This window comes from Dipodomys merriami, unplaced genomic scaffold (genome assembly GCF_024711535.1).
Source record: "Dipodomys merriami isolate MVZ:Mamm:240054 unplaced genomic scaffold, mDipMer1.0.p SCAF_5, whole genome shotgun sequence".
Lineage (NCBI taxonomy): Eukaryota > Metazoa > Chordata > Mammalia > Rodentia > Heteromyidae > Dipodomys > Dipodomys merriami.
The window spans coordinates 30,440,954-30,466,874 of NW_027206068.1; the positions used below are offsets into that span (position 1 = coordinate 30,440,954).

Below are 25,921 nucleotides of genomic sequence, written 5' to 3' on the forward strand. Positions count from 1 at the left end.
GGCAGTTCAAATACAGCCCATGCAGGAAAGTCCATGAGACTCTTATCTCCACTTAACCATCAAAAAGCTGGAAGTAGAAAAGTGAAGAGACGGTGTCTGGGCTGAGTTCAAAGCCCAGCACTGCCATGCAAAAACAAACAGCTCTATCCTACTAGAGACCTGAAGATGATAGTAGATGGTTTTTTGCAATATAAACATCAGGGAAGATCTTTGGGACTATGTGCAGGTCCTAGTCCTGCACCTCTATTAAGAGGTGAGAGGGCTTTCCCCATGATCTCTTAATTGTTTCTAATTCAATTATAATATCACATAGAGACTTTCCTTTCAATACCACACACCCCTGTAAGCTCAGCTACTCAGGAGGCAGAGATCCAGAGGGAGGATTAAAATTCAAGGCCAGCCTTGAGAATAAGGTATTGAGCCTTCCATCTCAACCACAAGTTGCACGTGGTGATTTAGGTTTATAATCACAACTATATGGCAAATATGAAAGTAAGAAAATGACAGTTTTAGGCTAGCCCTCAAAACCCAAGGCCTTAGCTGAAAAGTAACTAAGCAAAAAAGGTCTGGGGTTTTGGTTCAAGTAGTAGAGTATCTTCCTAGCAAGTGCAAAGTCCTAAAATCAGACACCAAAACAAGTAAACAGAAAAAAAATTGATTTGTCTTTTTAGTCACTGCTATGAAAGATTTTACAGTATAATTGTCCTCATCCATTCTTTGTTACATGTGGCTGTATTTTGGGATCCTTAGCTGTGCTGAGACAATATCTTATTATCTTCTCAAAAAGAAGGAAGCTGTTACTAGAACACTGAAACTCCTTTTCTTCTGACATCACTACTTACAACACGGTATGTATCCTGCTATGATCGTTACAGTAATGTTCACAGAAATTCCTGCAACTCACTCAATGAAGTAGACTTCGCCCTTCTCTGTGTAGGCCATTTCCCAGTTGTCAGGCAACGGATCTGAGTCCTCATGCTCCTCGGGTTTTGCTGGCTTTGTTTCATCCATCTGCTCCTTCAGCTCCTCAGGCTGACTATACACGGGTGCAGGATAAGGCTGGGAGGGCATCTCCCCTGAGGCACCTGCACTCTTGTCTTCATGCTCGCTGGACTCTGTAAGGACAAGAGCATGTGGTCAGTCACTCCAGTCCCAGCGCCTCTGGAAGGAGGGGGAAACATGCAGACCCAGATAATAAGTGCCGGGAAGCTAGCTAGTAGGAAAGGCTTTGGAAAACACATAATTATAAACAGCTCTGAAACTTGTAACTTGGCCAATTTAAAATCTTCTCTCACTTGACGTTCTTGTCTATCATTCCACTAATTATTGTTGTTTACTGAATTAGAGATTTGAAGGTTAAAATGTTAAGGACCATTTCTGCACACAGGTATGATAGGCATCCTAAAGATGTTATATCTCAACGCCTAAACATGGAAATGTTATCTCTCATGGCTAACAGGATTTGCAGATGTGAGTAAATTGAGAAACCTGAAGTGTGTGTTATTTGTGTATGTAGTGATGTATCCAGACTTGAAAACTCAGAGCTTCATACTCTTACTTTTTCATTTTTCTTTTGTTTTTGCTCAAGGTTAGTGCTTGAACCACAGCCTCTACTTCTGACTTTTTATTGGTTAATTGGAGGTAAGAGTCTTTTGGATTTTCCTTCCTGGGCTGGCTTTGAACCAATATCCTCAGATCTCAGTCTTCTGAGTGGCTAGTTACAGGTGTGAGCCACCTGGCTGGGGAATTTTTTTTTAAATTATCTCAGTGGGCTTGTTATAATCACAAAGGTTCCTAAAAGTAGAAGAGAAAGCAGGGAACAAGAATGAGGAAATGCGATGATGCGATTATTACCAGGACCATGGTGCAGGACCACAAGCCAGAAACATGGTAGCCTCTAGCCATGGGACAAGGTGAAGAAATGGCTTCTTCCCATTTTGGTTTGAGACTCCAGAAGAAACACAGCCCTGCCAATACTTTGCGTGGAGTCCACTGAGACCCAGATTTGATTTATAACATGAAGAACTATAACTTAATACATTTGGATTGTTTCAAGCCATTAAATTTGTGGCCATTGGCCATACCAACAACCAAAAAAACCCCCAAAACTGATAGAACTAGAGGACTGATGCCTCAGGAGAAATGATAGTAAGGCTGGACAGATCCAGGAAAGAATAGGTAGTTTGAGTTATAGGATGGTGAAAAGAAACGTATGAGAAAAAACAAAGAATGGAGGAAAATTCACCTAAAATGAAGCACTCAAGTTTGTATTGAGCTTAAGGCCAGATTAACAAAAGTTGCAGACCAATGTAGTTGAAATTTAGATATTACGATGTTAAAAAGTAATATTTGCAGCTTCTACAATGAAGAAACACAATTATTTACAGAAAAAAGGAACCAAAGAATGAAGAACTTTCATCTGTAATATGCTAAACTCAAAGACAGAATGTACAATCAACATAATCTTGAATGAAACAAGGATGGTAACTCAAGAACGGAACACGGCTAATAAATTATTTTGCCCATTTCATGATAACCATAACATGAAGAACTAAGAGCATAGTTATCAAATTAAGGGGATAAAATAACACATATACTACATATACTCTGTTTCAAATATATCTCCTAGAAATAAAAGCATTATTATATATAAGGATGCCTATGTAATAATATTTACTGCAGTTTTATCACCATAACCATTGGAAATTATATGAGTGCCTTTTAATTAGAATGAAGAGGTCAATTGTGCTTATCATCACTATGGTTAAATGATAGAGATATAACAATAGATCCACAGATCTGTAAATGTCAGAAAGGCATTTATAACTATTACTAAAAAGTAATATAATTTTCAGAATAATGTATACTATTAATCCAATTTTTTATAAATAAGAAAACACATGGTTTCATATATATATATATGTATATAATTTTTCATGTATCTATACACCAGGAAAATAGTTTTGAAGTATGTACAACATATTTTCTTTTTGTTTTTATTTTATTTTTGTATTGAAAAGGTGATGAGCTGGGGGTTACAGTTACCTAGGTAAGGCAAAAAATACATTTCTTTGTAATCATTGTTACACCATTCCTCTTCATCTCCCATTTACCCCTCCCTCTCTCCCCCCAAGTTGTAATGTTCATGTCCAACATAGTGTCAAGTGAGTTAATGTTGTTGTGGTTCATCCATTGTTCTGCTGTTCTGTAATTCTTTTTCCCTTTCACATATTGCATCGTCTATTATGCAAAACACAAAAAACTAGAGCAATAAATAAAGAAAAAAATAGAGAAAAAAGAACAAACTATATACAGGGTCTAATGATAACCTCTTGTTTCCATAAGTTGTTCCATAAGTTGAACTAAGCACTTGGGTTGTTGCGATCCCCTGGTAAGAATATCATATTCATATTCTAGTTATTACTAATGAAGGAAATCATATGATCTGCTTTTCTTTGGGTCTGGCTTACTTCACTTAATGTAATTTTTTCTAAGTCTTTCCTTATGAATGGGACAATGCTATTCTTTCTGATGGAAGCATAGAATTCCATTTTGTGTATATACCACATTTTCTTGATCCATTCATCTACTGAGGGACATTTGGGTTGGTTCCATATCTTAGCTATGGTAAATAATGCTGCAATGAACATTGTCATACTGGTGGCTTTAGTGTGGCCTTGTTTGTGGTCATTTGGATAAATTCCCAGAAGTGGGATTGCTGGGTCAAAAGGGAGCTCTATGTGTAGGTTTTGAGGAACCTCCACACTGCTTTCCAGAGATGTTGAACAAGTTTGCACTCCCACCAACAGGGTAGTAGCATTCCCCTGTGATTATATCCCTTCCAGCATCTGTTGTTGTTAGATTTCTTGATTATGGCCATTCTAACTGGTGTAAGGTGAAATTTCAATGTTGTTTTGATTTGCACTTCTTTTATAGCCAGAGATGGTACAACAGATTTTCAACTTTGGTATGTCAAGACAATAAAGTTACATTGGTGATGAGAGACATTTTTCTTGTCTTTTTATTCATTGACTATTATACTTATAACCTCAGAAATTATAACAATAGCTTAAATTAGAAACTTAAAATGGAATATCTTTATGAGAAAGGTGGCAACATGGGAAGGTACCATTGTTCTCTTTACATTCAATTTTCTGTGGCTTATTACATTATATCTCATATAATACATAAATATAAATATTATATATATAAATATAACTATGTGGGTCATCTGAATACCATGTTGCATTGAAAAGATAAAATGCAAAGTCAGGCTGTGAACACATTCACTTATTTTACATTCATTTAATCACTATTTGCTGAGCATCTCATTTATGCCAGATACTGAGACAGCAGGATGAACAAGGTAATGTACATTTTCATACAATTTTAATTGTGATAAGCGCTAACTGAAAACAAAAATGGGTTCTCACACACAGTCATTCCCTTAGTTTCATATAGCCAAAAAAAGCCTCTTTTCCAATGTGCTATCAAATCAGAGACTTCTTTTAGAAAGAGATATAGAAATAGATAAGAGATGGATTAGGCAGGTACTAATTTATTAGGGCTCTGTACCTAAAGAACATCCAGAAGGTATTGGTAAATCTCCCTCAAGAGAATGATAAAATTAGATCATTCATCTGCAAAGTTTCCCTTCAATTCTAGGGATTGGAAGATGGAAGGAGTAGGTGTTTACAGACCAGTGGTAAGCTATTTTTGTGCATCAGACAAGAGACAGTTGTCATGGAGATGGATAAGAGTAGATTGACAAAATGTTTAGTCTAGAATTTTGTGTGATTTCACCAAAGTGAGACAAAGAAGGATAAAGGAGAAGGCCTGATAATGCTAATGCATGGTGAAGCCACTCCTGGGAAAGGAGAACAGTAGGAAGACGGGGCTCTGTGGGCGAAGGAAGAATGTGGGTATCATTTGAACACACTAACTTGGAGCCCATGCCAAACCCACAGTGGAGACATCAAGTCAGGGAGTTCTTGTCTGGAGAAGATCACCTTGCAAGACCATAGCAGATGACTGGATTAGAAGATTGTTTAAGCCATAAGCAATTGAAAATGCCAAGAGAGATTGTGAGAAATGGAAACTCCCAACATTTCCCAGTGAATGACAGAAGGACATGAAGATGGCAGCCATGGAAGTAATAGGACAACCCAAGCAAAGGGCGATGTGGAGGAAACAAACTTGTGAGCAGTCCCGTGAGGTTCAGACATAACTTCAATAGTAATCAACAATTCAGTGGTCACTGCCAACATTAGCCACGAGTTATGATGGAATTTATGATGGAGTAAGGGTGGAAGAAACCAGATTAGAATGGGTTACAGTACAAGGAAAGAAAATACAAAGTTGAATGTTACTGTCACAACTGTAAGATTAGCTACTTTACAGTCTAAGAGCTGGAGGATCTTGATTCCAGGCCAGCCTAGGCAGAAAAGTCCTTGTGAATTCATCTCAACAAAGAAAGCTGTGGTGGTTGCACATCCCACATTGTTCAGATCAGTAATGATGGGAAGCCTGAAACATTTCTGGACAGAGAGTAAAGACCTACCAAGGCCCAGAGTTCAAGCCCCACAACCAAAACAACAAAAATAATCAGCTCACAAATGGTTGGAGATGTAGCTCAGTAGTAACATACCTGTTTAGCAAGTGTGAGGCCCTGAGTTCAAACCCCCAACTGCCATAAATATAACACATGCACATGAAATATACTGTCTATTATGATACTGAATATTGTATATAATGTAATACAAAAATATTATATATCTAATGGAGAATTCATTTAAGATTAGTTATGGAAAATTTTCCTACCATAGATGATGTTAAGCGAAATGAACAGTGAAAGCAGGGCTTGCTTATACCCTGGGGGAGATACATACAAAGCAACAAAGAAATCATCTTATAAATATGTTGGAAACAATTGCAAAAAAGAAAAAAAAACATTTGAATCCTTATCTTGGGGTTCATTTCACCTAACATCAACTTGTCTGACCTTTTCTGTTTGTCTCAGACATAAGCTAGTTATTGCAAATAAGGGAAACCATGGGACCTATGTTTCTTTGGGCCCAGAATCAGGCCAATTTTTCTACTGGCAGCACTGAACCTGGGAAAGTCTTCCATGCAGGAGCAGAATCTATTCCCTAAGAGCACATTAGAATGTTTAGTTAGACAAAGTAAAAGAGAAATTGCCCAACCAGGACTAGATGATCTTTTCAAAGCCTGCCACTCCATCCAGCGCATGGTATTAAATTCAGGCTCCTCAGGAACACACAGACAACCTTGGAGGGGACATGTCCCCTGGGAACTACAATGTACATTCCGATAAATGATCCCCAGTGACACCCAAGAGCTGCATAGAGAGATAGTGCAGCAAGCAGAATAAAGAGTAACACAGGAACCAGAGGAAGGTGGTACATAACAGTCAGTGAGAGGACCGGGCCTTGATTTTTTTTAGGAAGAAATAGTGACAGTTACCTGGCTTTATGAACATTTATTGAGAGCTTGGCACAAGCCATGCAGTAAGCTAGGCAATAGGCAGTCAGAGATAGTGGTCCAAATGGTACGGGATACTTTACTAGAGCTGCCAACCCCCCATGGTATAACCCCTGTTTTCACTGTATTTGATGTTGGTATAATTTGGGCAGGGGAAGGGAAAAAACAAATTGTTTAAGTAGGGATACAGTTGGACCCATTGCAACAATAAGATGTACAAGATTCTCTGTCGAAAAAATGAACTTTACAACTTTGGGGCAGGGATGGTAAGGGGAAACAAAGGAGGAAGCAACAATGCTTGATAAGAAATGTACTCATTACCTTGCTCATGTAATTGTAACCCCTCTGTGTGGTATTTTCACAATAAAAACTTGTTAATAATAATAAAAAATTACAAATGAAGTGGCTGAAAGCAGATATGTATTGTCTGTATTAATTGTATAATTTTGGAAACTGAAGTCCTATATCAAAGTGTTGGCAGGGCCAGATCCTTCTGGAAGCACTAGCAAAAACCAGGCTTCACTTTGTTTTTTCCTAGTTCTTTGAGGTAGGGCACCCATAACTTCAATCTTCACATGAAAGTCTCCCTGTCTGATTGTCCGATTGTACAAAGGGAGGACTATGTCCAATTGCTCCCTTGAAATAATGACTCCCGTCACATGTGGTCAAGGGTCCCATTCTACTCGTATGGCATATCTGAATTAAGTAGGTCCACAAGAGCTCTCTTTCTGAATAAAGCTGAAGCACCTACTGAGAAACCCCGGGTTTGGACTTCATCTAGAAGTTTTAGGGAGACACGTTTAATCTCACCAAATGATGTATCAGAGGAGTTCACTCTACAATCCACTGAACAAACACTTACCACCTTTGATACTGCAAATGAACATTTCTAGGCAGCATCACATTGGTTATTTGTAACAATCTGTAATTATTATTTCTTATTAGTCACCTGCTGATAAAGAAGGACAGTAGGTTAACTATGCTACAGTTTGGGTCTTTAAAGATGTGCTGGTCATTATATAAGTAATTCATTAAGAACAGAAGAGACTTAGGATAATAAATGGAGAGGAAGAGGTGCATTATGAATTCCAACCAAAAGTGCTGATGTCCACCATTCTTCCTAGCATCACCAGCACTGCAGAGTTGGGTTAGAAATATGTGAGCACTACAACAGACACCTTTGCTCGCCCCTGATTTCATTATTCGTAATAGCTCAACTATGGAAGCAGCCTAGATGCCTTGTAACTAATTAATGGGTAGGTAGTACATATAGATAATGAAATATTATTTAGCCATAAAGAAGAATAAAATTATGTCATTTGTAGAAAAAAATTGGCGTTTTCTCTCATATATGTAATGTATTCTAATATATATGTACATACACATAGATATATATACTTATGTATCTGAAAATATATACACATATCTATATCATCTATGCTTTTTAAAATAAGTTTTTATTGTGAAAATACTGTATAGAGGAGTTACAGTTACATGAGCAAGGCAATGAGTACATCTCTTATCCAGCATTGTTGCCTCCTCCTTTGCTTTTCCCCTACTATCCCTTTACTCCCACTCCTCAACTACCCTGTCCCCCCCACCTAAATTGTAAAGTTCATTTTTTAACATAGCATCTTGTACATCTCATTGTTGCAATGGGTCAATCTATAGCCCTATTTAAACATTTTGTTTTTTCCTTCCCCTCCCCAAATTATACCAACATCAAATACAGTGAAAACAGGAGTTATACCATGTCTGTATGCTTATATCTATTTATATATTATGATTATAACTATGGAATTGTTTGGTGAGATGTGGAGGAAAATACTGAAATTTCTGTGTCTATAGACATGACTTGAGCTAATTCACCAAATACTGTTGAACATTAGAAAGGTAGAGAGTACACAGAGAGACCTATAGAGGAGGTTAGTATGATTAAAGGAGAATTCATTGCATATTTGAAATATCACAAGGAAACCTCTCTGTTTTATTTTATTTTTTTTTTTGCCAGTCCTGGGGCTTGAACTCAGGGCCTGAGCACTTTCCCTAATGCTTCTTTTTGCTCAAGGCTAGCATTCTACCACTTGAACCGCAGTGCCACTTCTGGCTTTTTTTCTGTTTATGTGGCACTGAGGAATTGAACCCAGGGATTCATGCATACTAGGCAAGCACTCTACCACTAAGCCACATTCTCAGCCCAAGGAAACCTCTCTGAACAATTAATATAGACTAAGAGAAGTGAATGGCAGGCATATATAACAGGTTCTATTGGGGGGCTACCAATGGGAGAGGAAGGGCAGAGGAGAGGGTAAAGGGGAATAAATATGGGCAAAGTATGTTATATAAATGTATGAAAATAGAACAATGAAACCTATTGAGAAAGGAGGGAGTGGGTAGGAGAAGAAGAGGGAGAGGGGGAGGAGGAGAGGGACTTCTATTTGAATTCTAAGGACAGGGATCCAAGTAACTGATGCACATCTCACTTTTAGAGCAGCATGAAGCTCTTTCTTGTTCAGAAGGTGGCCAAGTAAAAATGTCCTTAATTTTGACTTCTAAGACTCATTTCTTAGTACCAGTACGGTTTTATTGTAAGCCTAAAAATCCTCCTTCTGGGGTACAAACACCTATTTTTCCTCAAGATGCTCAAAGCTAAAAATGTACAGACTTTATCAAGCATGGGTATTTTTGAGCATTTCACATTTAATTTTTATGTCACTTAGATATCTTACAAACTAAAGCAAAATTTGTTTGAACTAACAATAGAAACAAGGAATAATTTAATGAAGAAGGAATACCTTTTAAGGAATAGTGGTGATAAAGGAAATCTCCTGGGAACCAAGACTTAAATTTCCCAGAATTTCCATAGAAATATCAAGACATAGACATTTAAAGTACAAAGGCTTAGAAACAATGCCCAACAAAACCACATCTTACTATACCATTACTTTGTGAAGAATTAAGAAATATAATTCCTTGGTCTTTCTTAATCTAAGAGTTTTGTTGGATTGAAGAAATGTGTTTAACTTTTTTTCATAAGAAGGCAGAAGGGCTCAGAAATCTGTAAATAGTATAGGGACAAAAAGATCTTTAATTGGGAGAGAATAAACTATATCTACTTTGCATTTGGTTCATTCCTTACAAATTTTACAGCTCTAATTCTGCCTAAAGTTTTGATATTAGAAAAAATATGCATAGCAACTATTCCATTTGCTTACTGTTTCTGATTTCTGCATTTATCTTGGATATTAGGAAAAGGATAACTCAAAATGCAATGGTTTTTAATGATCTCATCCAACTTCACTAAGATATAACTAGAAACTAAGACAAACCCATTTCAAGAATAAACCTATCTATCCTATATTTTCCCATATTTAATTTGACATGGTTTTGTATATAGTGAATGTAGGGCTTTTTATATTGCCATATTTTGAAATCAGAGAAAGTAATGAAGGATTTTTTAATGCTAGATAAAAAATTCTTGATTTCATTCCTCTGAAATATCACACAATTTGAATTTTACCTTGTGACAAATTTTCACAAATCAAATATTTTTTCTTCTTGTCTTCATATTATTTCTTTGGATGTGAAAATGGATGAAGAAGTTCTAAGCTCAGAGATAACGAGATTGAGGACCATAAAAATAAATTTGACTTTGCCTTTAACAATTTTCAGATTCCAACAAACACTCTCCACAGTAAACAGTTAAATATAACTGCCAATGGTTGGAATTTGTCTTTCACAGTGTATAGTTGAACAAGGTGTATATTTCCCTAATGGAGATAATAGCCATACTTACTAATAAAGATTATAAGTCACATGTGTAGAAAGTCCTCAGTAGTAAACTACTAGAATACAGTGTTATACACTGTTATCATTGAGTTGTACTACTCTGAACTCTAAGCAAATTGAGTAATTAAATAAATCAAGTAAATCAAATTATTTCTGCCTATAAAAACAAGTAGTATGGAAAAATGAGGTCAAAGTTTCAATGCATATCCTACAAAATTAAGAAAAGTGAGGAAAGTGGGTGGTTTGGAGAGAGGAGTGAGAATGTTCAAAGGAGTGACATTGATTAAGATGCATTATATTCCCATTTTATTCATTATATTCATGTTTTTTGCATGGCATCCCTTAATACAACTATGTAAAGATTAAAATAAGAAGCCAAGAATAGAACAAAAACAATATAAAGTATGGACAATTTACTAGAATTTTTTAGAATATTTAGACTTTTTTTTCTTTCAAAAAAACAACAGTGCAAGTGTGAAAAAGAGACATGAAAATATTTCTTCTACAAAAGATCTTTGAGCTCCCCTATGACCCAGCAATCCCACTTTCAGACATTTACCCCAAAGATCACAAACAAGGCCATACTAAGGCTACCAGCACAACTATGTTTATCACAGCATTATTTACCATAGCTAAGATATGGAATCAACCCAGATACCCCTCAGTAGACGAATGGATCAAGAAAATGTGGTGTGTGTGGGTGTGGGTGTGGGTGTCTGTGTGTATAAAACGGAATTCTATGCATCCATTAGAAAGAATGACATCGCTCCATTTGTTAGGAAATGGAAAGACTTGGAAAAAATTATATTAAGTGAAGTAAGCCAGGCCCAAAGAAACATAGGTCCCATGGTTTCCCTTACTTGCAATAACTAGTACATGTGTAGGACACGCAGAAAAGGTCAAAAGCTATGTACATATGACCATATAAAATGATGTTAAGCAAAATGAACCCCAAGATAGGGACATAATTTTTTTTCTTGCTATTGTTTCTAATGTATTTATAATGTACCATGTGATTTTTTTGTTTCTTTGTGTGTTCCTCCCCCACGGTATATCCCGTTTTCACGGAATTTGATGTTGGGGCCCTGCATCTTATATATACGCTTCTCTAGCTTGGGGAGGGGAAGGGATAAAACAAAATACTTAAATAGGGATACAGGTTTACCTATTGCAACAATGAGATGTAGAAGACACTGTATTGTAAACGAGGGGTGCGCAGTTGTTGTGGAGGTGGGAGGGAAAAACAAAGGAGGAGGTAACAATGCTTGATAGGAAATGTACTCATTGCCTTGCTCATGTAACTGTAACCCCTCTGTACAGTATTTTTACAATAAAAACATACAAAAAGAGATGTTTATAAAAAATTGAGCTTTTCTCTCCCATTTGAGTCATGCAATAGTATTTGTTAACTTAAAGGTGAGAAAATTCCGAGAAACTACACATTTTCCCCATGTTCTCTAATACTTTATCTAGAGTTTCACATTTGTTCTTGGTTTGTACTCGTGATGTGACTGAACTATGATCTTGGCATCATTTTAGCACCTTTGTGGGGACTAATTTAAAGCAGAATCATAGGCTCCCCCAGTTTCATTTTAGCCCAAGGCTTAGTGTCCTCATCAGTCCTCCTTGGGGCAACTCTGACTTCGAATCTGCTTGCAAAGGATTGCTCTTGTTCTGTTTTGTATTTTGCTCCTTTGTTGTATTGGTCACCATGGTGTGTAGGGTGGTAGCTGCAGATTTCTTCAGTTTCTTGTGAACCTAACAATCCCATTAATTCGTACATCTAGGGCTGGGAAGTTGGCTCAGTGGTAGAGTGCTTGCCTCACATGCATGAGGCCTGGATTCGATTCCTCACAGAAAAAAGCTGGGAGTAGTGCTGTGGCTCAAGTGGCAGGGAGCTAGCTTTGAGCTGAAGTGCTGAGGGACAGCGCCCAGACCCAGAGTCCAAGCCCCATGACTGAACAAAAAAAACTATATCCATTACATTGATCTGAGGTTTTCTTTTGCTTCATGGTGGGAGGATCTTTATTGCAGTACTCAAGGCTGAAGTGCTTCATCTGAACAGTAGGCAGGCTCTTGTATATGATTTCTCACTTCAGTATTAATAGTTAGACAAGAGAAACCTACTTCTGGAATCATGAGAAATTATGGTTATTGAGTACTATCCTATTTATGATAAAACTTGATGCTTATAATCTTTTGTAATTGACTTTTGATAAAGGCCATGTATAGATTCTATCTTAATAATAAAAAGTGGAGAGCACTTTGTCTTCAGGAACCAGTTGATCCAAGTAAATCAGGATGGCATGCTTATATATTTCTTTATTTTTACCAAACTTTCTAAAACAAGAAGGGGAATTACAACCACAATGTGTCTGTACATTGTGTGCATGGTGATTGTTTTCTTATCATCTAAATAATTTCTTTTTAGGTGTATTAAAACATGTGCATGCTACAAAATCCCAAAATACAAAGGGGAGAGAGTTCAAAGAAGGTCTACCTCCTGCTGCTATTCTCAGTGCTCCAGAAAGCTAGCTGATGCAAAATTTTCTATGCACCCTGCATAGTGCACATTTTCTGTGCATATGCTTCAGGAATTTTCTATGCATACCATTTACTACTATTCAGTTGGTAGTTTAGACATTTTAGTACTCAAGAAATCATTCTTTTAAAAATGTTGTGAATTCTTCACTCTAAGATATGAGATAAATACTTAGATATGGTGGCCTATATATACAATTGCTTATAAACCTATATAACTTTTAGAAATTCAAATATTTTTCCTTACTTTCTGAGGTCAGCAAAGAAAGACAAGTCTATAATATAATATTAGAATTAGGAAAGCTAGTGAAATGATTTTTGAAATGATGTATCAATTGAGGAAGCAGAAATTACTTATATGAAGAAATAATTTTTACCATTTATTAAAAAATTGAATCTCATCTATTCAGGGAGCTAGCTAGGGAATTGTAAATTTCTCAGAAGGCACACTTAATGCTTGGAGATTTAGAGATACTTCATCTATATCTAAGACCTTCAATGATCTACAATTGTGCAGAGCACTAAAAGAACAATAAAGACATTTTTAAATGTTTCAGGCATATGTGTAGATGATGGTAAGGCAAATATTTTCAGAGACAAAAAAAATCTAAATTGAAAAGAATCAGGAAAGAAGATTAGTAGGGAAAAATATTTTCTATTAACAGGGGAGAAGAGTAACCTTAATTAATACGATCTATTTCTTCTTCTATTTAATTTTTAACACTTTAACAAAAATAGAATGGAATAATGGCAATAATAATTATCATAGCTCTGAAACTCTGCTTTGTGATTTTTATAATGTAATGAATTCTAAAGAAATTTGTCATATGGGAACATACCACCCCCCCAAGTTCTCAACAAACTTTAAGAGAAACAGATACATACACATATATAGTATATAATAAATATATAGTATATGTATAATAGTAGGAGCTGGGTATCAGTGGCTCATGTGTAATCCTAGATACTCAGGAGACGGAGATCTGAGGACTGCAGTTCAAATTCAGCCTGGGCAGGAAAGTCTGTGAGACACTTATCTCCAATAAACTACTCAGAAAAAGACAGAAGTGGCATTGTGGTTTGCAGGAAGGAAGGAAGAAGGAAAAAAGGAAGGAAGGAAGGAAGGAAGGAAGGAAGGAAGGAAGGAAGGAAGGAAGGAAGGAAGGAAGGAAGGAAAGGGAAAAGGAAAGGGAAAAGGAAAAGGGAAAGGAAGGAGAAGAAGAAGAAGAAGAAGAAAAGAAAAAAAAGAAAGAGGAAGAGCAAGAGAAAGGGAAAGAAATAACTCAAACCTCTTTGACAAAAGTAGTTGGGATTTCACATGAGAAGTCATGACCACTTTTCTGGGAAGAAAGGTGATGGAGGAAACATAGACAACCATAAAAATCAGCCTGAGAGTGAATAGATGGTTGTGATTTGAGAAAAGCTGAGACTTCAAGAAATCCTGGACAACACCAAGCCACTTGAACATTCCCTGGGTATGCATCTCAGGTGTGGCCCTGCTCATTCCTGTCTCCATTCTTCATATTCACATATCAGACCTCTCACATTAACAAGTTACACTGACATGAGCGCATCCCCTGAGTGAGGACTGATGGCACACCCCACAGAAACGGACAAACACTATACACAGAGCTTGAGTGCAAGCCCCTGAAAATGCTGAATCCCCTGGAGGGCTGGAAGAGGCCTCCCTTTCAGTCTGACCCAAAGTGAGTCTGCTTTGATTTAAAAATGACCTCTGAAGAGTCTCACGATTTCACATTTTTATGGTGTGTTTACAATGACTACTACAGTTCATAACCTGAAACCCAGAGTGGTCATCTTGTGGCTTGGTAATCACATTTAGATACACACAGCATTTTACATTAGGACAGTTTTAACTTTCCAGTAATCCTTTTAAGAAGAGATAGAATGTGCTTTATTTATAAATAGTATCTAGTTTTAGAAGATCAGTTTAAAACAGCCCCAGATTTTTTTTCCCCCAACCAAAGCAGAGATAAAACCTACTATAGTATTTTGGGAAGAACATCATAAAACCAAATCTCCCCCAACGAAAAATAAAACACAACACAAAGAAGCAAAATAGATGAAGGTCTGGGTGGATACAGAACTCATAGCCTCTGTGAACTCAGACAAAAATAAGCTGGGAAGAGGCGTTGGGCGGTTTCAGAGTGGGGCATTATTCACTGGAAAACAGCGAGATTCACTATGGAGGCCATAATTCTTCAGACAGTGACAGGATCTCATTCACGAAACCAGGACTGATGGTGCAGACAGAGTCAGCGTGCCAAGCAGCCCAGGAACCTGGATGTGGGTCCCTAATGGTGAGCTGAGATCATTGCCGAGGACACTCGGGGATCACATAAGGGACACTCTGTTTGCTCTCTGGGAGATGCAGTTCATTTGCACTAATTGCGGGCCTGGGGCCCTGGAGAACTGGAGAAGGAAGCTCTGTGTCCACATACTGTATTCCCTTTGTTGGTGAAGGTAACTCTGAAGGGCCCTGTCCTATTCCTCCTCGCATTGTGTGTGTGTGTGTGTGTGTGTGTGTGTGTGTGTGTGTGTGTGTGTGTGTTGTGTGATCACAGAGATTTAATTGCTTTAAAAATATATTTCCAGTTATTTACCCTAGGCTAATGAGGGGAAACTACAAGGCTATAATGAATCATTTTCAGGAAAAGTTTAGCAGATAACTCATGAAATAGAAGTCCAAGAAAGCATCACCAAATCACTGATTTATAGACTATAATTTTTTTTTCTGAAGAAAAATCGGCCATTAAGAAAATTATCTATTTTTATATTTTCAAGATTAGAAAATTAGACAATTCTCATATCTAATCATGAAGTTCTTAAATATACTTTTGCATACATTAGGTATATAACTTTTCAAAGAATGTTAGGTAAAATTTAGGAAACACAGTATGCTGAAAACACTGAATAATGTAAAATTAACAGGAAAAGCAAACTAAATCACTTTCATTCAGTAAAAGTTTGACATTCTCCAGAGGCTTAGTTGTAATTAACTAAAAATTAAAAAATCTACTGAATACTTGAAATAAAGATACCTGTGTGACAATTACTCTTGACAGACAATTTCATTGGATCAAGAAGAGTCCAGGAGATTAGTAAAGCACATCTCTTGGTATGTCTGAGGGCATTTCCAGAAAATAATAGCTTAAATGGGAAGACCTTTGTTTAAAATTCTTTATTTTATTGTAAAGGTGCTGTACAGAGGGGTTACTGTTACATGAGTAAGGTAATGAGTACATTTCCTGTAGAGCATTGTTACCCGCTCCTTTGTTTTTCTCCTACTACCCCTTCCTACCTCCCCCACTCTCCCCCCCACACACCCCAAAGTTGAAAAGTTCATTTCCATCATAGTGTCTTGCAAGTATCATTGTTGGATGGGTTGTTTGGTGTCCTTGTTTCAATATTTTGTTATTCTTCCCTGTCTGTGGGTAGCACAGTTCCCCAGACTGAGGACCTGGGTGGAATAAAAGGTTTGGGCCCACAAATTCAGGCATCCTTCTTATCTATTTTCTCTCATCTTCCCTCTCTTCCCCTCCCTCACTCCTCTCTCTCCTATTGGCCACCCCCTACCTAAGTATGATTAATTAAAACCTCCGAAGCAAAGCCATAAGCCAAATTAGCTCCTCCCTTTAAGTTGGTCTTCTCAGTTATTTGGTCAAATGATGATAAAAGTAACAAGAATCTTTACTTGACCAGTTTTTTTTCCTCAAGTCTTAACACTTTATTACTGAGTCATACCTCCACTTGTGGCACTTTTGCTGATCAATTTGAGGTAAGACTCTTACAGGCTTTTTTGCCTGTTCTGTCTTCAAACCACTATCCTCAGATCTCAGTCTCTTGAGTAGCTAAGATAACAGACATGAGCCACTGGTCCCCAGCCTAGGTCAGGAAGTTTAAACATCAGTTTGAAGACAAACTCTATAAGACGATGTTAGAATAACTCATTGCAAAAATTGGATCAAACTCTGTTGCCACAAAGCCCAAGAGAGACAAGGACTACCATGATGATATAATACACTAGGCTGCAGATATGTTTGTTACCTTATGCTGGTCAGAAGTTACTATGTCCTCAAGTGTGGTTAGTTGCTTAGGAAAATGTGCTGGAATAAAAGCTCAAGTATTTCTGAGTTCACATTTAAAGTTTATCAGTAAAGGTACTCTTCCCTTGTTAAACATTACTAACTTTTAGTGCTTCATTCAAACAATAAATAACCTGTTATTATGGGAATAGAGATAATATGTATACTGTATAGACATGCCTGACCCATTGTGTGAGTTAATTATGAGTTTCTTTTCTCATTTCATTCTCATGATTTTTATGAATGAAAGAGATAATTACATTTCTAAAAATAGAATTATATTTATTTCCATCACTAAGATGATACAGACCAGAAAGATAGATTTTTTTGATCTTCTAAGACTTTGATAAAAATAATTATTATTCAGTTTGCCTGGAAGCTATGTACTAAATCTATGCATGATATAATTAGGGAACGCTACACAAAGTGAATATTCCCATGTCATATGAATTTTTTGATAATAGTATCAAGTAGATAGTTCAAGGAGAAAATGTAATGTATGTAAACTGAAGCATCTTTAGAAATGTCATTTAGATAGGTCAAATGGATCATCTGATAAGGTATATAGGAGACAAACATCAGTGGATCTGATTCTAATATGTGTATAGAACATAATGAAAATTGAGGATTTTTTGGTATATCAATAGAAATACTTGCACATGAAATTAAACAGATGGAAAGCTGTTTTTAATAATAGAAGTTTATAATGCCTCTTTAAGATGTACAGGTAAAATAGTGGCTGTGTGTACTCATATGATTGAGAAATATGTTTATGATCTTCTTTTGTTATATGGGATTTAGGATAGCAATGCATATATTCTGGATGCAGACTTCCTATATAATAATTCCTTTCATATTAATGACATGTGATCTATTTAACTTCAGCAAACCTCAGCTTTTAATCTGTAAATGAGTACATACCTTATTTATTACTATTATTACAATTCTTCTTAAAGGTATTTCAATCATCTTTTTTCATTTGACAAATGTGCTTTATTGACTATGTTAATGTTCTCAATAGAAGTCTAATATTTAAACCCTTTTAATAGTTTTTTAGGGAAGTACTGGGATTGGAACTCAGAGCTTCACATTTGCTAGGCAGGCATCTACCACTTGAGCCGTGTCTCTAACTAAGCAAAATCTCACTTTGATATCTACTCAAAATGCTCAAAATGCTTGGAGAATTCAAAAGCACACCAATGAATGTGCTAGAAAAAATAAGAAATGTACTGGTTATCTTGTCCATGTAATGGTAACTCCTCTGTACGGTATTCTCACAATTAAAAAAAAAGAAAGAAAGAAAGAAAAAAAATGTGATGGAGTTTAAAAAGTAAATTTTAGGGAACGTATATGAGAATTTCAAGGATTGAGATTGTCAAAAGATTCCTAATAATAGATGGTGGACCAGTTTTCTTGTTTAGGACTTCCTTCCCCAACGTTGAACACCCAACTGGTTATTCATTTATACACCGGACATTTCCCAAGCAGGGAAGAAATGAAGAATAAGGATCGTGTGCCCCAGTCAATGTCACAGAGCCACTGATGGTGGCATCATCCATTGACTGTCCAATTGTTCTCCACCATCCTTTGACTGAGGAACACAGAGATGGCCCCATAGTTACAGATGGCCAGAAATAGTTTCGTTTAGTTTATTATCATCGGAGCTCATGAAAAACTTTTAAGTATTTAACCATAAAAGTACCTGATCCTCACAATAAAAATATATACAACAGAAAAGAATAATGTTTTCTAGATTACTCTACCCCTTTCCAATTAATTAGGTTCCTAGTTTAAGGACGTAAGACTAGGACTGGGGCTTGAACTCAGAGTCTCATGCTCTCTCACAGCTTTCTTGTTCATAGTTGGCACTCTATCTCTAGAGCTATTCCTCTAGTCCAGCATTGTGCTCATTAGTTGGAGATAGAGCCTCACTTTTGTGCATGGGCTGGCTTCAAGCCTCATTCCTCTAGGTCTCAGCTTTCTTTCTATGTAGCTAGGATGACAGGCCTGGGCCATAGGTGCCCCCAAAAAGAGCAGTTCATTTTTTTTGTTGTTCAGCACAAATTAAACAAGAAATCCAATTCAATGGTTCAGGATTTTATACTTTACATTTTTTACTACAATGTATTAATCAGCATGTAATCCCATAGTTTTTCTCTGGATCTTAATTTATGCTTCTTTTGTGGTTACTCTTCAACTCACCTGAGTTGTTTTCACTTTCAAAAATTAAGAAAACTAGCTGCTATCAATTTAAATTAATTTTACTTATGAGAAGCAAGTATTTTCACATAGAGAATTCCAAATTTAAAAAGAGGAAGGTGTGGGAAATACTTGAACATAGTATAGTGAATAAGTTACATTATTTACTTATAATGATTTTTTTCTTTAGCATTTACCCATCAAATCAGTGTTTGCTAGGATCAGATAACACATGTTCCTAAAGTTTATTAATAGAGAAGGTGGCTTTCTTGAGTAGCAAAATGACATCACCTTTTCACATTTTATACCACGATAACATAGATTCAATTTAATCTTGCCTTTACTTGTGTTCAATGAAGAACACTTCCTATAGGTATTTTGAAAAAGGAAGAAAAATGAGAAAACATATGAAGCTTTTCTTTGATAAAAATAATTGAACATGAAAATTCAAATATTATGTCAGGATAGAAGCTACTGTGAAAATTAAAATACCGACATCAAAGTCATCTTGCAAATTTGAATAACATATAGTCACAGCATATGGGCTAACATGTTTCTAAGAACTCTAACAAAGCCCTTAGATTTTTCAATGCCAACTCTTTAGTAGGTATGCCACTATTAAAAATAGAAAAGTAAAATAAAATTTTTGAACCCTAGTTGAGAAAGCTAACACTTGTCATGCTTATGATTTTTCTCTGTTTTGATAACATTTAATCATGCAAAATAGTATGGCCAATGCTACTTGGGGTGTTCTGTTAGCAATAATCCTAAGAAGCAAATCCATGTCAGAATTCTAACAAATATTCTTTAATAGTCCTTGAAAGACCTTAAAACTTTATACAGTCATACTCATAATTTGCAAAATCTTCTAACATTTGCTTGAACCCTTATCATTGTATATGTGAAATAAAAGTTAAAGAGTGTTGAGTCAATATATCAAAATTAGAACCAATTAGAACTCAGATTCAAAATTATGTACTTCCCATTTGATAACATACTTTTCTCTCTGAAAATACCTGGAATATGGTTATAGCGGAACACACAGATGATTATAGATGTGTATATGTACATATATATGTATCTATGCATATAAATACACACATATGCACATCTAAAGCAACAAACTAATGATCCTATAAAGAATTTAGATGACCCACCTGGTGATACTACTACTCCATTTCCGTTGACCACAGGCCTCTCTTCTTCTTCCTCCTCAGGAGGCTCTATACTGGCTTTCTCCATGTTGCTCACTGATTTATTTCTCTTCCGTTTTCCTTCAGCACTTGGAGTGGCTCCAGGAAGTATCTGGTCTGTTACATTTAATAATAATGGTGCTGGTTCAGCTGGAGGCTTTGGGGTCCCGTAGTAATTGTCTACAAATGATAGGAAAACATGTGGAAGCTCAGTCATTATTCTGCTGTGTCTGTAATGTTTACTGAATGGAAGTTATACCAGTTTCATCCTGTTTTATACATATGTAGACACACACACATGTATGGTTTTCTATTGTCATATGTATCCATTTTCCCTATTGTGTTGAGTTTTCATGCTTAGACATAGATCTGTCTTCAATATCATTCTGCTAAAACAAAATAGTCTTATTCATCACTCCTAAATCATATATATAATTAATTTCAAAATCATTTGTAAGTCTGAATGTTAATTGATTGTGATTAACATAAACATTATAAGTAATATTTTAAAGTCTAATCTTATTCTGGAAAGGTAACGCACACTGTGCTATTTCTCCAGCATTCAGAGGGTTCTGGTTGTTGTTCTCTGTGTGTGTAGATCCTGGCTCGAGCAGTATCTCCAAGTCTACACACATAGTGGTCCCTGTGGCTATGGCCAGTGGATTTGTCATTCTTATCCTTCCTCGGATTACCTAAGAGATCTTTTGCCCATAACTCTGTCATCCAAGCTATGGGAGCATTCATTCCCTATCAGTCCTTGAGACTTCTTTCTTCAAAGACGTAAATCTTGTTAATATTTGTAATAAGAACCTGGCATATTAGCATAGAATAGAATTTCTATGCTTACCTTTATATGTGCAAGGAATAGAACAATTTTTAAAATGGTGGGGTTTTTGTTTTTCAGTACTAAGGTAAACTCAGAACTCACACTTGCTAGGTTGTCACTCTACCACTTAATTCACACTGTAAGCCCTCTTAGGGGCTGGTAATTTGTGTGTGTGTGTGTGTGTGTGTGTGTGTGTGTGTGTGTGTGTGTGTGTGTGCATACACGCACATGCACACATGCATGCACACGTGTGGGACAGTTGTAGGACTTGAAATTCTTGCTAAAGGCTCTTGCTTAGCTTTTCTACTAAGATCTATCACTTGAACCACACTTCAACTTTTGTTTTTTTTCTGGTTAATTGGAGATAAGTCCCTTGGATTTGTTTGAGTGGGCTAGCTCCAAATAAGGATCTTCAGATCTCAACTTCCCAAGTAGCTTTGATTACACATGTGAGCCACTGGAGTGACAGCATCTCCATTCTTGACCAGGTCTGTACCTAGGTAGTGACAGATGTACAGGTCTATCTCCCTACTGACAACTGGCATCACAAACCTATTTGCCCAGGGTTGGCCTGGAACCACAGTCATCCCAACCTTAGCCACTCACAAAGCTAGAATTACAGGCATGATCCTCTAAAAAAAAAATCAGTATTACACTTTCAGTACCAATTTCAAATCCATGCTGATGTTTGCAGTTGAGTAATCTCTACACTCTTGTGTTCAGTGATTAAAAATTCTTTATTATGACGGACTATGCACTCAGCACTCCTGTGAGCATTTAGGAAACACTCCTTACTACAATTAAATTTTTATCTAATACGGTGCTCAACAATTTGGTATTTTGAAGGCCAGATTTGACACCAAACAGATAAACATAACAGGAAATGAGACTGAATACTGCAGTCCAGCAGAGGGGAAGATGCCCTCTTACTACCTGTAGATGTCAAGAATGTCCAAGTAATCAGTCATGTGGACAACCTTTATCTAGAAGAGACCTGGGTCTAGAATTTTCTATATAACTGTGGTTCAGGCATTTTACCTAACCACAAGAAGGTGCAGTTCCTTTTTCTCTACTGGGAGATAGCAGTAATTGCTATAATCATGCGTGTTCTGGGTTATAAACAAGCAAAATATATCCCACTTAAGCTACACTTAACCAGGTGTGTGGAAAAAAACAAAACATGTGATGGCTAATGGACAAGAAAGGCCAAAAATCCTTGAGCTTCCCAGACAGGTTGTCATTGGCTGAGCCTCAGTTACAAGGGAGGGCTTAAGCTTCCAAAGAGGTGTTAGACGAGGTGTTTGCTGTCTTTTGATTTCAGGAAAGGAAGGCTGTGATGATTAAGCTTAACTTTCAACGTGATTAGACTGAAAGATCCTAGGAGATCAATAAATCTCACACAGTTCTAGGTGTGACTATGGGGATGTCTCTAGAGATTACTGAGCAGCTCAGGGGGGTGGACCTGCCTTGAATGTGGGCAGTACTCTCCAGTAGACTGGTGGGAACAAAGGTGGAAGAGGTAGGTAGTCTGGGCATACAAGCTCTAGTTGTCATCATTGTTGTTGTTGTTGTTGTTGTCGTCATCATCATCATCATCATCATCGTCATCATCATCATCATCATCATCATCATCATCATCATCATCATCATCATCATCATCATCTCCTCCTCCTCCTCCTATTTCTCTTTCTCTTTCTCTTCCTTTCTTCTGTTTTCCTTTTTTTCAGCTTACTTAAGTTAGACCAGAAGGGGGTGCTCCAGTCTTTTTGAGCAAGTGTGAACATTCCTCACGCCATTTATCAGGCATGGACAGCAGACTTGAGCTTCTTCATTCTTCAAGCTTTGAGCATGTTCTTACAGCAGTGACTTTTCAGGGAGTCTCCGGGTCTTCAGCCTTGGACTGGGCCTACATCACTGGCTCCTTGTTCTAGGGCTTCCAGTTTCCTGGACTGTGCCATAATAGGGTTCTTTGGCTCTTCAGCCTGCAGACTATTCAGATTTCAATCAGGTAATGCAACCTGATAAATCCTATTTTATACTTCTCTCTCTGTCTCTCCATAGATAGATAGATAGATAGATAGATAGATAGATAGATAGATAGATAGATAGATAGATAGATAGATTCCTATGTTCTCTAGAGAGCTATGATTAGTACAGAAGTGGTGCCCTTCCTTCTGCCCATTTTATCTCTGGAGTCTTCCCAGATAGAAAGGAATTTGGGAATGTTGTTAAGGTAAAGCAGAATGTATAAAGAAGAGCCTAATAAAAATTACAGTGTATTTAATAGCAATGAAAACTCATGATGGCACAAAATAAGCAAATATTCTGATGGCTTGCTAGCCCAAATTTAAGAATAAAACAAAGATAACTTTTTTTTTTCTTAGTAAAGTGGTTCTTACACACATAGTACTATTTCAAGTTTTGGTACTAGGGCTTGAACTCAAGGCCTCACACTCATTTGGCAATTTTAGGTATGGCTGGTGTTCTTCTCCTTGATCCACGCCTCCAGTTCCAGTTCTTTTAAACAGAAGTCTAAAAGAGCAGATGATGTGCATTTCACCTATAGTCACTTTTTAATTGATTTAGAACATTTCAAAGGGATCGATTCTTTGTCATCTAAATGACTATTTTTTTAAGAAATTTATTTTTATTGTAAAGATGCTGGACAGAGGGGTTACATTTACATGAATAAATGAATAAGGTACATTTCTCGTTGAACATTGTTATCCATTCCATTGTTGTTTTCCCACTATCCCTTCCCTCCCCTAACTCCCCTCCCCCAACTCCTGCCTCGAATTCTAACCAAACAAAAATAGCTAGTGGTTCCCTGCAATGCAGTGAACTATTCTATTTCAGCATTCCTAATGGCAGATAAAGCTCTTAGCAAACTGCTAGGCTTCATATGGAATCTAAAGAGATACTTCTTATCTAAGCAACATTAAACAAGGAAATAATTACCAAATATCCTAATAAATGACATAATCTTCAGTAATTTTCTGACATCTTTAAGGCATTCAAATATATATCTAAGAAAAATAAATTGCACTTTAGTGTGATTGTCTTTTAATTTTTATGTCTCCTTCTACTAATTAGAAGCAAATACATAGCACAGGCTTACATAAATATTAGATAACAGATCCTACTGAGTGTCTATTATTAAATAATTATACCTATTGATATGATGTGATTATAAATTACATAGCAACAATTTTACTCTGATTTGATTTGATTTGTGAAATTAATATATAAGATTAAACTTTGGGTGTAAAATTGCACAAATCACTAGGTAAAACATTAACATTATCTTCTTTTGCAAAAACAACAGTTTAAAAGAGATACAGAAATAATCTATTCAGTAACTAAATTTGACAACATAATTCAGGCAAAAAGAAGCCAAGATTTCTATCCCATTGCCTAAGAAATACATAGATCAACAGCCAAGTAGTCAAGTAGCTGAACCATCAAAATGACTCTCTGATATAAGTGAATACCAAGACATATACAATTATAAAACTGAGTCTTTTAGAAAATATATAAGAAAAATACACTGTTTTAAACTATAGTTTATATTATCATAAAATAATGATCTATAAATTATTGTCTCACTAAGAATGAAGAGCCTATATGTACTGTACCAGGATTCAGTGAATCTAAAATCTCACAAAAGTAAGCAAAAATTCTCACAATAGTATGTGATGCTTAATTCCATAGGTCTTGGTGAGAAAGCTTGACTCTGAATCCTGTGCCCTCCAAACTAACTTCCTCATTATATCCTTAAATTAATTCAGTTAAAATAAGAATAAAATGAATATAGTCACAAAACCAAAATAGTACACACCAATCTTGGCACTTGGGAGATTGAGGGGAAAGATCACTTGAGGCCTGGACTTCAGGACCAGCCTGAACAACATAGTGAGACACTGACTTTCAAATAGCAATTTGTTAAAAAATCAACCACAGGTACTGTTACTATGATTACTACCACCACTATCACTAAGTTGGACCCTGCAATGTACAATTTACATATGTGCTCCTATCAAATTGGGTATTAGAATCACCCTTAACCACAGTGCTACTAAAAAGATCAAAGATAATAAAGGGGAATAAGGTATGGCTAGATCCATAAAGATGCTCAAGACATATGAATCCTTTGGGTGTTTATTCATCTCAAAACAGTAGAAAATCATTCTCCTGAGGGTAAGAAAATAGAGGCCCCAAGAAATTAAAGCATTTCCCAAGATTATACATAAAGCAAGTGAAAAATCTATACTGTTTGACTTAACGACCTCATCTCTTTTCAAAAATACTATGTTGCCTTTAACTGCAATATAGGGAGTTTAGCACAATCCACAGCCTGCCCACAACTCAAGCTGAAGAACTTCCATCAAAGCCACAATCAACTAGCACAAAGGGAGCAGTTTCAAAAGGGAAAGGCGATATTGCTACTAAATTATACTGCTGGAATGTTTTAGGCAATTTTCCCTCCCCTTCTGAAGTATGCACACTTTAGGAAGGAAGAGGGAATATGCTTTGCTGGACTATTTTCACTAAGAATGCACATCAGCACATTTTTACAACTTTAATATCTAATTCTACTTACTGTGATCACAAATGATAAGTAAAATAATCCACTTAATTCTGTCATATAACCTATAAATTTACATAGTCTTATGTTTAATCATTGCCTTGAAAGCAAATGAGAATTATTTGAAGAGTCTGACTTATTCTCAGCAACTATTTATGCCTGAGTACTTCTTCTTTCTTAA

At 36.4% G+C, this 25,921-nt stretch overlaps 1 protein-coding gene across 4 annotated transcripts in view; it reads right to left on the reverse strand.

Annotated features, from left to right (window-relative positions):
- Nucleotides 1-25,921, reverse strand: part of Magi2 (membrane associated guanylate kinase, WW and PDZ domain containing 2) — a 1,319,799-nt gene that overhangs the window by 459,894 nt on the left and 833,984 nt on the right. For all 4 annotated transcript variants that reach the window (XM_069996345.1, XM_069996344.1, XM_069996347.1 and 1 more), the window contains exons 4-5: nt 20,294-20,509; nt 905-1,115 (exon numbers count right to left, since the gene is read on the reverse strand). In XM_069996345.1, the coding sequence (XP_069852446.1) occupies nt 905-1,115; nt 20,294-20,509 (427 nt within the window). The remainder of the gene's footprint in view (nt 1-904; nt 1,116-20,293; nt 20,510-25,921) is intronic.